The 13,006-nt window shown below is 63.7% G+C and overlaps 1 protein-coding gene across 1 annotated transcript; it reads left to right on the top strand.

Annotated features, from left to right (window-relative positions):
* The first annotated feature begins 5,753 nt into the window (after nucleotides 1-5,753).
* CBX4 (chromobox 4) lies at nucleotides 5,754-12,031 on the top strand. Its single transcript, XM_070389216.1, has 5 exons — nucleotides 5,754-6,044; nucleotides 6,193-6,236; nucleotides 7,385-7,450; nucleotides 9,538-9,604; nucleotides 9,851-12,031. Exons 1-5 carry the CDS (start codon nucleotides 5,976-5,978, stop codon nucleotides 11,255-11,257), a joined length of 1,653 nt encoding a protein of 550 aa, XP_070245317.1. The 5' UTR covers nucleotides 5,754-5,975; the 3' UTR covers nucleotides 11,258-12,031.
* Nucleotides 12,032-13,006: the final 975 nt, after the last annotated feature.

Genomic DNA, 13,006 nt, shown 5'->3' with positions numbered 1-13,006 from the left:
AACTGGGCGGAGGGCTGCCAGCTCCGGCAGGCCCCAGCTGCCAGCCAGCCCAAGGGGAGCCCGCCCCCTAGGGGAGGGCGTAGCAAGTGCAGGCTCCTCGGTGCCCCTGCCCCGGCCCCGCCCAAGCACCTGGAGCAGGCAGGTGAGGCCGCTGCCGGGGTCCCCCGGGACCGAAGGGGACTCTTTGGGGGTCCTCGGGGACAATCACAGGAAGCGATCCTCCGGAAGAAGCTGGACAGGAGGACTTCTTGAACAAACCTGGGGGTTCTTTCTGGAGGTGGGGTCGCAGAGATACCTACCGTTTTCTACCAGGATTCAGGAGGGCGGGGCGAGGAGGAAATGGACTAGGTGACCACGTCCGACGACCTTGTAGTCGGGAGTGGGGGTGGGGTGGGAACGTGGACGCGGAGAGACCAAGTTTCAGGGCAGCCAGATTCAGCTCCGGAAGTGGCCAAAGCCGGCCCCGATACCGACAATACAGGATTTGGAGGGGGGGTGGGGGTGCCCCCGAGGCGTTACCACCCGCCCCCAGTCCTTGGCCCCCTCAGCACAGGCAGAACCGTGCTCTGGCTGGGCCCTCCCGGCCGCCATCCCACGGTCACCGGATCCCTGAGCACCCCCTCCGTTCTCCCTTTGATCCTGCAGGGACACCCCCGCCCCAGGTGTCCAGCGGAGCTTGCGGCGCTCCGGCCCCTGGGGATCGATCGGCTGGCTGGCGACGCGCCGCCGCGGCTCCGGAGCCACCGCCCCCTCCCCCACCCTGGCTACGCAGGACGCGGCCTCGGAGCAGCGTCCTGGCGGTTGCGGGCCGCGGCCGGACCCGGCTCCAGGCCAGCCGCGAAGGCGGAGACCGACCGGCTCCTTCCGATCGCTCCGGCCTCGCCACTCCTGGGTTGGCTGGGACGATGAGGGGGAGGAGAGCGAGCCCAGCTTCCCCGGCCGCGGCGCTCGCCACCCCACCCCCGCTCCTCCTCCGTCGCCAACTACCCACTCCTGCGCGCGCTTAACCCTCAGCGCGCCGCGAGGCCGGGACGGGGGCGCGCACTGGGCTGGGGGGAGGGTGGGGTAGCAGTTACGCTTCGGCTGACTACAACTTCGGGGTGCGCCTGGAGATTTTAATTTCATTCCGGGGTTTGCTGCAGCAGCTCTTGGTTGGAAAAAGGAAAGAAAGAAATCTGCCTTGTGTGTGGGCCCCGCAGGGTTTGGGGGGCGCAAAGGAAGCACCCGAGAGCAAAACGCAGGGGCGAGTGTAAGTGGGGAGAACCTCGTAGGCACTGGAGACCTGCGGGGAGTCCTTGGGCAAACGAACCCCAAATGAAGAACACACAGCGCGCAGAGGCCGTTGTGTGTGCGCGGCGGCGGCGGCAGGCGGTGGAAGAGACACCAAAGATCATATTTGAAATGTGGATCCTGAGGGCGCCTATCTCCAGGCGGGCGGGAGCCCTGCGACCGAGCTTGGGACCGGGGCTGAGTGGGCTTCTCCTAGCGAAGAACCTGGGAAGCTGCCCTGATGTTGGGAGGGGGTGGACCAGCCGACGTCTTAGAAAACGACGCGTCCCGCTTCGGCCCCGGCGACCCCCGCGTACCGCAATGCGGAGGCGCGGCCCTGCGGCGGTCAATGTGGCCCCAAGGCTTGCCCCAAGGGGCCACGACCTTGCAGCGCGCCAGATCCGTTCCCCGACCGTTCACCCTGCCTGGCCTTCCCACCTGGAACCCCAGCTCCAGCTCCAAGCGGCTCTCTGCAGACGGACGCGGGGGCGTCAGGGGCTTCACCACCGAAATGAAAGCCGATCCTTGGCGGGCCGTGCGACAATGAGCAGAAACATGGGTGTGGGGCCTCAGAGGGCGGAGGGGCGCCCTTAGGGACAAAATCATCATCCCTCGGAGAAGGTGCACGGGGCAGCCTTCCGGATCCCACACAGCCTCCCTGGTCTCCTCACCGCCATCAATAACAACACCCCCCCCACACACACACATACACCGTCCCACCAGGCCAGCTCCCCCAAAGCCAGCGCTAAAATGCAAAATTACATATGCCAGAGCTGAAGTCAAAGACAGGTTCCCCTACTAAGAACAGAAGAGAGAAATGAAATCTATGGTCAATGCCTGGGCAGATTTTGTAGACATTGCTAGTAAATTCTCCCTCAGCTACTCAAAATCCACGTCGGGGAGCCTAAAAAGTCACACTAAGTAGAGGGCTTTCTTAGTGGGGGACTAGCTGGGGAAGTCTCAGGCGGCCCCTTCCGGGCAGAGCCCAGACCGGGGCTCCGTGGGCGGGTGGTGGCATCTCCTGGCAGAGAGCATCCATTCAGAGAGAGTTTCTTTAAGAAGTCGTTTGTTTCCCTGAGTTGACATGGGTCAGGCCCCTTGGGGATCCGAATTGTCAGTGACCACCCTCGGGTCCAAGGCCGTTAAATTTTTCCAGGCTGCTCCAGGGTCTGCTCTTCCGGCCCTCTGCCCTCGGGCGGGAGCCTGAGCTCCTCAAGAAAGCACCGCTCCTCTCTTGGGGCCCTTGAGGGCCCCTAGGGGCCCCAGCCCGAGGTGGCACCCAGAGGACTTCTGCCCTTCAGGGGAACCAAGGTGTGCGATCTGCCTCCGGCTGGAAGAGGGCAGCATCAAAAGCGCAGGCCGACGACCCTTCTCCGGGATTCCCCGTGGGCTCGGGATATCCCGGGTTGGAGGCAGGGGCCCCAGCTGAAGGCTCTGGGAATCCCGTATTTAGAGCTCCACTTGTCTGCGACTCCCTCGGAGGGGCCAAGACCGGGTGGGATTGTAGGGGAGGCCCCACGGGAGATTTTCCAGGAGAGGCTTGCAGGGCACAGCGGGGGAGCTTCGAGGGCTCACCGTTCCCCACCCTTCAGTTTCTGTCCCTTCCTTCTCCCTGTAGCCTATTCACAGCCCGGAGGACCTGAGCTTCACCCCACACCCGCCTGTAGATGAGCGGTGGTCTAGGGCCGGTCTGCGAGACAAGGCTCCGGCTCTCGGGGAGTCGGCCTCTCTCCACGTTGGCCCACCCACCGCCAGGACGAAAGAAACAACCACGCGAGTTCCCCGGTTCGGCTTGTGTATTTCGGTCACTTTCCAAGCCGGGAGCGGGGGCGGCCGGGGACTCCCGGGGCTTCCGAGGAGCTTCTGGGCGTCCCCTCCCGAAGTGTTGGGGAGACTGCGGCTGCTCGCATGGTCACACCGGCAGCTCCAGAAAAGACCCGCCGTGTTGGCCGGTGGGAGCCACCCATCCTCCCTAGCTCGGCAGCAAAGCCAGCTCGGCTCCTGCGCAAATTCGCCGTCGGGGCACCGGGTGCCATCCCGTGGCCCCCGAGATCCCGAGCGGGGGCCCCGGAGGGGCGCGGGCAGAACGAGCTGAGCCGTTGCCCGCGGAGTCCGACGCCCCTGGCGGCGCGGAGGCTGTAGCGGCCGCTCGCCCTCCCTCGGCGCCCCCCTGCCCGGGACGCCTCGGAAACACCCATTGGAAAAAATTTTCGGGGGGTTTTCTAGGGAGGGGGCGGGCGGAGTGTCGGGAAGCTCAGACCCTCCCTGGACGAAGGGACTGTCCTGGACGAGGTCGCTCCAGATCTCCCGACAGACTGACATTGCCGACGGCGTGGCCGTTTGGTAGGCTCAGTTCGGAAGAGTGACTGTCGCGATGACAGCGCTTCCTCCTCCAACTTCAGGGACCCTTCCCCTTCTACGGTCAAGTTGTCCCACACGAGAGCTCCTCGTCCTGGACACGAGGGTCAGGAAAAAGCTCAAAACACAACAGGAGGAGGAAAACCTTTTCCTGCGTCCCCCTCCCAGCTTCTATAAACCCAGAGAGCCCCCTTTCCCCAGGACTACCGGAAGGCTTCGCCCCCACCCAGGCAGGCGCGCCCGCCAACACCTTCTCGGGGAAATCTTGTGTTTGTGCCTCAAGCTTGTAAGAGGGCAGTCGCTGCAGACCGAGCCCCTCTCTGGGGCAGCCAGAAAGGGATCCCCGCGACCCCCCCCCAACCCCTCCAGACTTGGGCAGCGGCTGCCAAGACAGCAGAAGCCGCCCAGCCACGGGAGCTGCGAGGTGGTGGTGAAATGGTGGAGTCCATGTGTGCGTCCTGAAACACCAGACCATTTCCAGGCTTCTCCTGGATTCCTGGGAGAAAAGGAGCCCAAAACAGGCTTTGGGGGGTTCGCTTCCGCACCTCGCCCCTCCCCCCGTCCGCTCGAGCCCCGGCGCAGTCCCCACCCAGCATTCCGGGACTTGTGTCAGGGCGGGAGCGGAGACCCGGATGGCTCTTTGCCCGCCCCCCTCGCTCGTTCCACTCTCGCTCGGCTTTTGCTCCTTTCCTTTCTTCCACGGACGCTCAGCCAAGAGATTGCGCAAGCTTCCTGCTGCCGGTCCTTCAAGGGCCCGGAGCCTGGGGCCCGGACACACCCCCGTGTGCGCGCACCCCTGCCCCTGTCACTCGGGTCGCTCTGCCCCCTCCTAAGGTCCCCCCCATTCTCACTCCGACCCCACAGAGCTTGCGGCCCCGCGGGCGGCGCCCTCGGGAGGCCGCGTGGGGCGCAGCAGCTCCCCCAGCCGGACGCCGAAGCTGCACGCCGGAACGCGCCGTCTCGCCGCCGGAGGTGCTAAACTTCACACTCGGTGGCTACTCCGGCCGGATCGGAAGGGCCTCGGCTCGGCCGTGGCTGCCGGCCGGGGACCAGGGAGCGCGAATTCGTAACCAGCGCTTGGCTCCTCGGCCATTCCATTCGCCTCCCTTTCGTGCGGCCCCGCTGTGCCCTGTTCAGTTTCAACCCTTTCTTGGCCTTCCCTGCCTTCTCTTTTCGAAGCCCTTCCCGGGACCCCACCAAGTCCTCTCGGGCCCCCAAATAGACCTGGACATCCTCTTCGTCCCCTCTTTGTCCTCCCTGCCTCACGCCGTGTTGGCCGCGGGGTGGGGGTGGAGGGTTGCTGCTGGAAAGTGGACCTCCCACCCTCGCCCCGCCAAAGACAGGACTGAGGGTAAATTAGGAGCCCAGCAGGATTCGGGGAGGGATCGAGAACACTTTGGTAGGGTTCCTGAGCTCTAGGGCTCCAGGCTGGCTGCTCCTCTATCCCCTTTCTCCTCTCGGCGCTCTTCTCCCTGGCGATCCTTTGCACCCAGTCCTCTCTCTCCTCCCTATTCTTTCTCTTCCATTCCTCGCCTTCCTAAATGCCCTCAGCCTCGTGGGGCGGGGCCAGGCGGGGCGGCGGGACCCGGGGGCGGGGGGGGGGTCCTCGAGCTGCCCCGACTCCGATTCCGCCCCCTGCCGGCGACCCCCTGGGAGTCTGCACATGACGCAATTCGGTGCAAATGGAAACTGCAGTGGATGCTCCCGTGGCCCCCGGCAGGGGTCCCCGGGCAGTGCACGCTGAGAATGAGAGGCGAAGGGGGCAGGCCAAAACGCTAGGCCGCAGGCGAGGGGTCGCAGCCAGACCCTCGCGGCCCCGCCATGCTCTTCACCCCCGCCTCGGCCCCCCGCCGACACACCTCTCTCCGGCCCGGTCCCGTTCCCTCCCTCCAGCGTCCTTCTCCCAGGCTCTACGATCCCTCCCCCTGCACCTCCCCGACGCCCTCCTCCTCCTGGCCCCCTCCCGCGCCCTTCCTCCCCCCCGCCCCGCCCCGCCCGCCGCCCAGGCCCGGGGCCTCCGGTAGGCCGGGCTGCGCCAATCCCGGCCGCGGCCCGCCCCCTGACGCCGTACAGGGCCCGGCGAGGCCCCGCCCGCTGACGTCCGGATTTGCATGAGTTCTTGTGCAGCCGCGGCCCGGGCTCAGTTGTCTCAGCGAGCGCGAGCCGGGAGCTGGGGCGGGCGCGGGCAGCGGCGGGCGGCCGGGCTGTGCAGGACGAGTGGCGGCGGCGGCGGCGGCGGCGCGGGCGGCAGGGGCTCCTCGGCCGGGGCGGCAGCGGGGCGCCGGCGGGAGCCAGCAGCGTCTGCAGCCGCGCCGGCCGCCCGCGCCCCGGCGCGCTCCGGTTCGGCCATGGAGCTGCCAGCTGTTGGCGAGCACGTCTTCGCGGTGGAGAGCATCGAGAAGAAGCGGATCCGCAAGGTAGGGCGGCGCGGGGGCGGCGGCGAGGCGGCGGGGGAGCGGCAGCCGGAGCAGCCCGCGGGGAGGCGGGGAGGGGGGTGGGGAGGCTGCGGGCCGGGGCCGGGGATCCCGCGGAAGCTGATGGAGTGCTGTCTCTTCCCCCCCTCAGGGCAGAGTGGAGTATCTGGTGAAATGGAGAGGCTGGTCCCCCAAGTAAGTAGCGGCCGAGGGGCGGGGGAGCCTGGTGCCGAGGCGCGGGGCTCCCGGGCTCCGGACCAGCCGGGCTGGTGGGGTGGTGGGGGGGAGCGGACGGGAGGCGGGGTGGAGGTGGGGTGGAGGGAGGAGGGGGTGGGGAAGTCGGTGGCAGGCACTGGGGAAGCCGAGCCGCCGAGCTCGAGCCCGGCGCCCTGTGTTGTACTCCGCTCTCCGGGAAATGCCATCACTAATTTATGCACTAAAAGGAGCCGGAGGAGCTGGAGAGACGCGGGGCCGAGCCGGGGAGGCCGGCGGAGGGAGGGAGGGCGCAGGCACTGACTGATGTGCAGCAGAAAATGGCTCCTTTCCCCTTTCCCTCCACCGAACGGCTCCATATTGCAAAACCAAAAAAAAAAAAAAAATTAAAAAGCGACGAAAATGCAATTGTGTGCCTCTTCCCTCCTAGTGGTGCAGGGAGAGGAAGAAAAAAGGCAGAAAATGTTGGGAACTGTCACTGCGGCGCTTTTGGTGGGGAATTTTTTTTTTTTTTTTAATTTGAAATGCGAAGGCACCGGATGGAGACAGACGCGCAGGCACACGCACACACACTCTCTCTCACACACACACACACAGAGGCATATTTTTGTGTTGCTGAGTATTTGGGGGTAGCTTGCCCGTGACAGCGGGCTCCAGGGCCGTGAGGGGGTGTGGGGGGGCCGCGTGGCTGACGGTGATCGGATTAGGGGTCAAATAGAGAATGGCTGAAGCCCTCGCGGAGACTCGGGGCTGGGGAGAGGAGGAGGGGACTGCGACTTTGCATTTTGGCTGCTTTGCACGCAGGATTCCTGGTGAGCAAAGTGGCTTTGGAACATGTCGCAGTAACATGCTTAAAATTCTTGACAACTGCAAAATAAACTGCTAGTTTCATTTTCCTTACCCCTCCCCTTTCTTCCTGCCCTTGTGTGTTTATTTTGACTTGGGGAGGGTGTATCAGGGACCGTGTCAGGCCTGCAGAAATTTACTCTCCACCCCCCACGTCCACAGCTAAATAGCTTTCAGTTCATGAAGACAGAGTAGGGCCTTATGTCATTCCCCACCTGGAGGCCACAAAGCTGGCTCGGTTTTTTTTTTTTTACGCCGTGTCCCCCTCCCTTTTCCCTTGCAAGATATAACACGTGGGAACCCGAGGAGAACATCCTGGATCCCCGGCTGCTGATCGCCTTCCAGAACAGGTGAGCGTCCCCCAAGCACCCGCCGCCGGCAGCCGTGACCGTATATGGGAATGGGAGAGTGGGCCAGCGCTGCAACAGGACAGGGGGAAAGGGCCGGGAGGGGGATTGGCAGGAGTCCCCTCCCCCGGGTCTGAACAGGCACGACTGGGGCCTCGGCTCCTCTAACCAACGTCCTTGGCGGTTGCTGCAGCTTGGGGTGGGGGCGGGGCAGGCCCGGAGAAGGAGAGGCTTGTGTTTGGGGGAACTGCGGGAAGGGCGCTTGCGGGTGGCCCTACAGCTGCGCGGAGAAGTTGGGGCTGCGCCTCGGTTCCCTGCCGGCCCCCTCCCGTGGCTACCTTGGAGCCCCACCCCCGGAGCCTAGGTGTTGCTTTCCTGCTGCCACTGGCCGCTTGGCACGGGCAGCTCTCGGGGCAGCTCCAAGGGAGCTGGCATTGTGAAACCTCCGGACGTCACAGAACTGAACTTAACCTGTTGGGGACTGGAGAAAAGTTTACAAGACCTTAAGCCGGCACCCTCACTCCCCAGGGAGCTTGGGGTCGACCGGGGCCAGATTGTGTCTGGCACTGCGTGCCCTTCACATCTCCCACTAGGCTACTTGGTGGGTCTGGCCCCCATTCTCAGGGCAGGGGGAGCTTGGCCCACCGGTTGTGGGGTGGGCACTGCCTGGTGGTGGAGGGGTGGCTTCTGACGAGGGGTTCGTCGCGCGCACAGATGCTTGTCACGCTGCAGCTGCTGCAGCTGGATTCACCACCGGTGGCCGTGGTTCTCTGTTTCGGGAGGACAGAAGGGGGAAGGGCGATCGAGGAGGGGCGGAGCAGCAGGAGCCCGCGGAGCTGGGCCACACCGCGGCCTTCCATCCCCTCTCCCCCTTTTATTTTGCATTATTTCCTGTGGCGCGTTTGCCTCTAAAACTGTAAACTCTAGCCCCTTGGAAGGAGAGACCATCAGGGAAGTTGCTCTCCTGACGCAGGAGGGCGCCGAGAAGGGATCCTGCCCGGGTTCCACCTGGGAGTTCACCAGCCTGTAACCATGTCAGCGGCTGATGCCATGTTGCATAATGGGTCCCCGAAGATTTAAAACGCAGGCTGTTGCAATGCCATGCAACTTTGGAATCAGGCCCCAGCCGGGGCCCCAGGCATGACAGAATTCCTCTGGGTTAGCCCAAGGGTAGAGGGGTTGCCTAGGGTCTGGAATGGGCTGCAACTTTGGCCTACGCTGGAGAGGCACTCGCTTCTGCCATGGAGGGTTGGGCAGTGCTAGGACCACCCTCCCAACCTCGGATCATCCTCCACCAGGCTGCCAGCGAAAGCCAGACAGCTGTATTGACCAGCGCCACCGCCCACGGGCTTTATTAATAATTTGGAAATCAAGGGAAGCTGGGAACCCGGGCTTGTCGAGTAGGCGGTGCTTCTGTGCGTCTCCCCGCCCGGCAGCTCCGCCCCAGCCGTACCAGAGCTGGTTCACCTGGTGGCTGCGAACCTGGCCAGGCCCTGGCCTCGGTGTCCGGCCCCCGCCCCCAGCCCCTAATTGGCTCATTTGCCGCTGTGTAAACAAGGGCGCAGCCCCTCCCCCTGTTTAGTGCCTGGCCTTTAAGAAAACGAGTCCTCCCTTCTGCCGGCGGCACTCGTTATCTGAATCTTAATGAGGTCATTAGCATCCCGTGCCTCTGACGGGGAGGCACTCGGTTGACGCTCACCTCATTTGGACTTGGTTTTCATCCCCTGGACCCCCGAGCGCACTGCGTTTTGTGCAGGGCCATGGGCCCAAGGCTGTGGGCACCAGTGCCAAGCTGCCCAGTGTCAAGCTGCGGGCAAAGATTCAGGGCTGTGGGGGCCCCATTTCAGGTATGGACATCTGAGGTGGGAGAGCCCTTTGGAGAGGGCCCCTTGGGCAGATAAGGGTGGTGCTGCGGTAAAGTGGCACTCTGGAACCGGACTGAGGCGTCCAACTGACAGTAGAGGCAACCTTCTGCCCTGAGCCCTTGTTCCCTCTGGTTCTTGCTGGCTTCATGGCTCACCACAGTGGGGGCAGAGCCGGAGGGGAAGTAACTGAGGCTAACAGCCCTGCCCTCTGTTCCCTCTCCGCAGGGAACGGCAGGAGCAGCTGATGGGATACCGGAAGAGAGGGCCGAAGCCCAAACCGCTGGTGGTGCAGGTGAATACACTCCCGGGCCCCAGGGCCAACCACGACTTATTCCCTTGACGTTGCCACCTGAGGTGCCTCCAGGCTTGGAAGTCGGGGGGAGTTCCTCTGAAGCGCCCAATTCCATTTCATCTTGACTTCCCACACCCTTCCCCGACCTGGTAGGGGCTGGGACACTCCTGATGCTGGAGGCTTGCTCTGGGGCTGGTCTTATCCCTCCTCTTACCTCTCCCTCCATTCCCACCCCGTCCCCCCCAGGTACCTACCTTTGCCCGTCGTTCCAATGTGCTGACTGGACTCCAGGACTCCTCCGCTGACAACCGCGCCAAGTTGGAGCTGGGCGGTCAGGGCAAGGGCCAGGGGCACCAATACGAGCTCAACAGCAAGAAGCACCACCAGTACCAGCCGCACAGCAAGGAGCGAGCGGGCAAGCCCCCACCGCCAGGCAAGAGCGGTAAATACTACTACCAGCTCAACAGCAAAAAGCACCACCCCTACCAGCCGGACCCCAAAATGTATGACCTGCAGTACCAGGGCGGCCACAAGGAGGCGCCCAGTCCCACCTGCCCGGACCTAGGCTCCAAGAGCCACCCGCCCGATAAGTGGCCCCACGGCGGGGGAGCCAAGGGCTACCTGGGAGCCGTGAAGCCCCTGGCCGGTACGGCCGGGGCTCCAGGCAAGGGCTCCGAGAAGGGTCCCCCCAACGGGATGACGCCGGCCCCCAAGGAGGCAGTGACGGGCAATGGGATTGGGGGCAAGATGAAGATCGTCAAAAACAAGAACAAGAACGGCCGCATCGTGATCGTGATGAGCAAGTACATGGAGAACGGCATGCAGGCGGTGAAGATCAAGTCCGGGGAGGCAGCCGAGGGCGAGGCGCGTTCCCCCAGCCACAAGAAACGGGCTGCTGAGGAGCGTCACCCCCCGGCAGACAGGACTTTCAAAAAGGCCGCGGGGGCGGAGGAGAAGAAGGCGGAAACGCCCTCCAAGAGGAGGGAGGAGGAGGCGCCGGGGACCGGGGACCCGCAGTCCCAAGATGCCGGCTCTCGCAAGCTCTCCCCGACCAAGGAGGCCTTCAGCGAGCAGCCTCTGCAACTCACTACCAAGCCCGACCTGCTGGCCTGGGACCCGGCCCGCAGCACACACCCGCCCTCCCACCATCACCACCACCACCACCACCACCACCATCACCACGCCGTCGACCTAAATCTCTCCCATGCGCGCAAGCGCTGCCTCTCCGAGACCCACAGCGAGCGAGAACCCTGCAAGAAGCGTCTAACGGCGCGCAGCATCAGCACCCCCACCTGCCTGGGGGGCAGCCCCGCCGCGGAGCGCCCTGCGGACGTGCCCCCCGCCGCCGCCCTCCCGCAACCGGAGGTCATCCTGCTGGACTCAGACCTAGACGAACCCATAGACTTGCGCTGCGTCAAGACGCGCAGCGAGGCCGGGGAGCCGCCCAGCGCCCTGCCGGTGAAGCCTGAGGCGCCCGCGACCGCGGCGGTGGCTGCTGCGCCGGCAACAGCGGCCGAGAAGCCCCCGACCGAGGCCCAGGACGAACCCGAGGAGCCACTGAGCGAGTTCAAGCCCTTCTTTGGGAATATAATTATCACCGACGTCACCGCGAACTGCCTCACCGTCACGTTCAAGGAGTACGTGACGGTGTAGCCGAAGGGCGTCGGAAGAGGAAGCGCTTCACCCTCTGGGGCTTAACACCTGGGGCCTGGGGACGGACTTCTCCTCTGCAACTGCGGGAGCTCCCGGCCCGGCCCCAGCGCGAAAACGGCCGAAGCCGCGGCAACCGCGTCCCTCTGCCGGGTCTTGGCTGGAGCGCCCGGCCCACACTGGCACCTTCCACGCCGTGCCTGCGGGTCTCGCCCTCATCTGCCGCACCCCCTCCTCTCGTGGACCTCCGGGACTGACAGGGCAGCCACTCGCGGCGGTCTAAGAGTTATAGTATTATATTTTAACCGTGCTAACTTGTCAAGTGCAGACTTTACTCCCGTTTGTACGTGGTGTTATATTGAAATGTATTGTTTGAGCTCAAAAGGCCCACCACCCCCTTCGGGCTGATATATATATATTTATTTGTAGGTATTTATATATTGAAATATAAAAACCTAGATTTATGGAGTTTCTTCTAGATCATGTTATATTCTATATCAGACGAACTATTTTCTGTTGGCCTTTCTACCCGTTCATTCAGTATTTCGGTTGATTTCATTTCCTCCCCTTCCAGGAACTGCAATACCAGTAACCTTGGTATATATTTTTTGATACTGTACACATGGATGTGTTGTTTCTATGTGCAAAACAAAAAAAAAAGTTTGTTAAAAGGCTAAACGAGCTCTCTAGAAACTGCTGCTACTAGAAATGTCTAAACTATAAGCTTCCAATTATTACCTGCTTGAATGTAAATATTAAATGGAGATGTTGAAGGTGCACTTTCGCTGTTTGAGATTAGCTAAGAGGGAACGTCAGAGACGGGGGGAGGGGGGTGTGGGCGGCGGCTGGACCCCCTCTCCGCACCCTACTTCCGCCTTAGGTCGGGCGGGGGGCGGGGGTTGGGGTGGGAGGACCTATCGCATCCTGCGATAAACTTTTGCAAAAGCAAAGTGAACTGGTTTCACGAGCAGAGGCGCCCGCACCCGGGGAGTGACCCCGCTCCCCGGAAGTCGAGAGGCTCTCCAAAGGAGAGGGGAATTCCTGCGGGGGGGCTGTGCTGGCGTCGCCCCCGCTCTCAAGAGTTTTCGGGCCTTGGCTGCCCACCGCGAGGGCAAACTCGGGATCTGCATAGTGGGGGGAGGGTTGCACGGGTGCTTGAGCTGCACGGAGACGTGGGTGGGGCTAACCCCCAACCCCCGCGCCAAGCCCACCCGGCACCTGCTGATTTTTGCCCCTCACCCCCCAGGACGCAACACACCCTGGCGCTGGCCCTGGTGCGGCAGGGGTGTTCCTTCCTAATAATCCCTGCCCGGTAGGGCAGGTTCCGCAAGGAGGGGACCTTCCCACCCTCTCCAGCGTCCCTCGCTGCCATCGCTGGCCCCGCCCCACCGAGGAAGCTGCCGAGGCTCTTTCTCTGCCAGGCTCTCTCCCCGGAAACCACCAGGCCAGAAGCCGCGACTGGAGGCGCCGCGAACGCGGCCAGGGCAGGGGGCGGGGGGCTTCCCGCGAGGTGGATGGGTTGTGGGAGGGGGAAAAGGCCTGCGAGAGCAAGGCCTTGCCGTTCCCCGATTCCTGAGTGAGCAGGGAAATGTGGGACCCCATCTCACCCATCCTGCTTTGCTTTGGGTGGCTAGGCAGTGGCCCCTGGTTTCCCCACGCAGGAAGGGGTTAAGGGTCCCCAGGGAACGAGGGGAATGGGCCGAACTCGAACTCCGAGGTGCAGCTCCCCCAGGCCAGGAAGCCGAGACCCGG

Source organism: Bos mutus, chromosome 19, assembly GCF_027580195.1.
Source record: "Bos mutus isolate GX-2022 chromosome 19, NWIPB_WYAK_1.1, whole genome shotgun sequence".
NCBI lineage: Eukaryota > Metazoa > Chordata > Mammalia > Artiodactyla > Bovidae > Bos > Bos mutus.
The sequence above is the reverse complement of the archived record's forward strand: the minus strand, read 5'-3'. Positions and strand labels throughout refer to the sequence as shown.

Bases quoted from the DNA above. Each gene is read 5' to 3' on its own strand.
- CBX4 (XM_070389216.1), top strand. From the start codon at position 5,976: ATGGAGCTGCCAGCTGTTGGCGAGCACGTCTTCGCGGTGGAGAGCATC. The intron at 6,045-6,192 runs GTAGGGCGGCGC...TCCCCCCCTCAG, and splicing joins AGAAGAAGCGGATCCGCAAG to GGCAGAGTGGAGTATCTGGT. The intron at 6,237-7,384 runs GTAAGTAGCGGC...TTCCCTTGCAAG, and splicing joins TGGAGAGGCTGGTCCCCCAA to ATATAACACGTGGGAACCCG.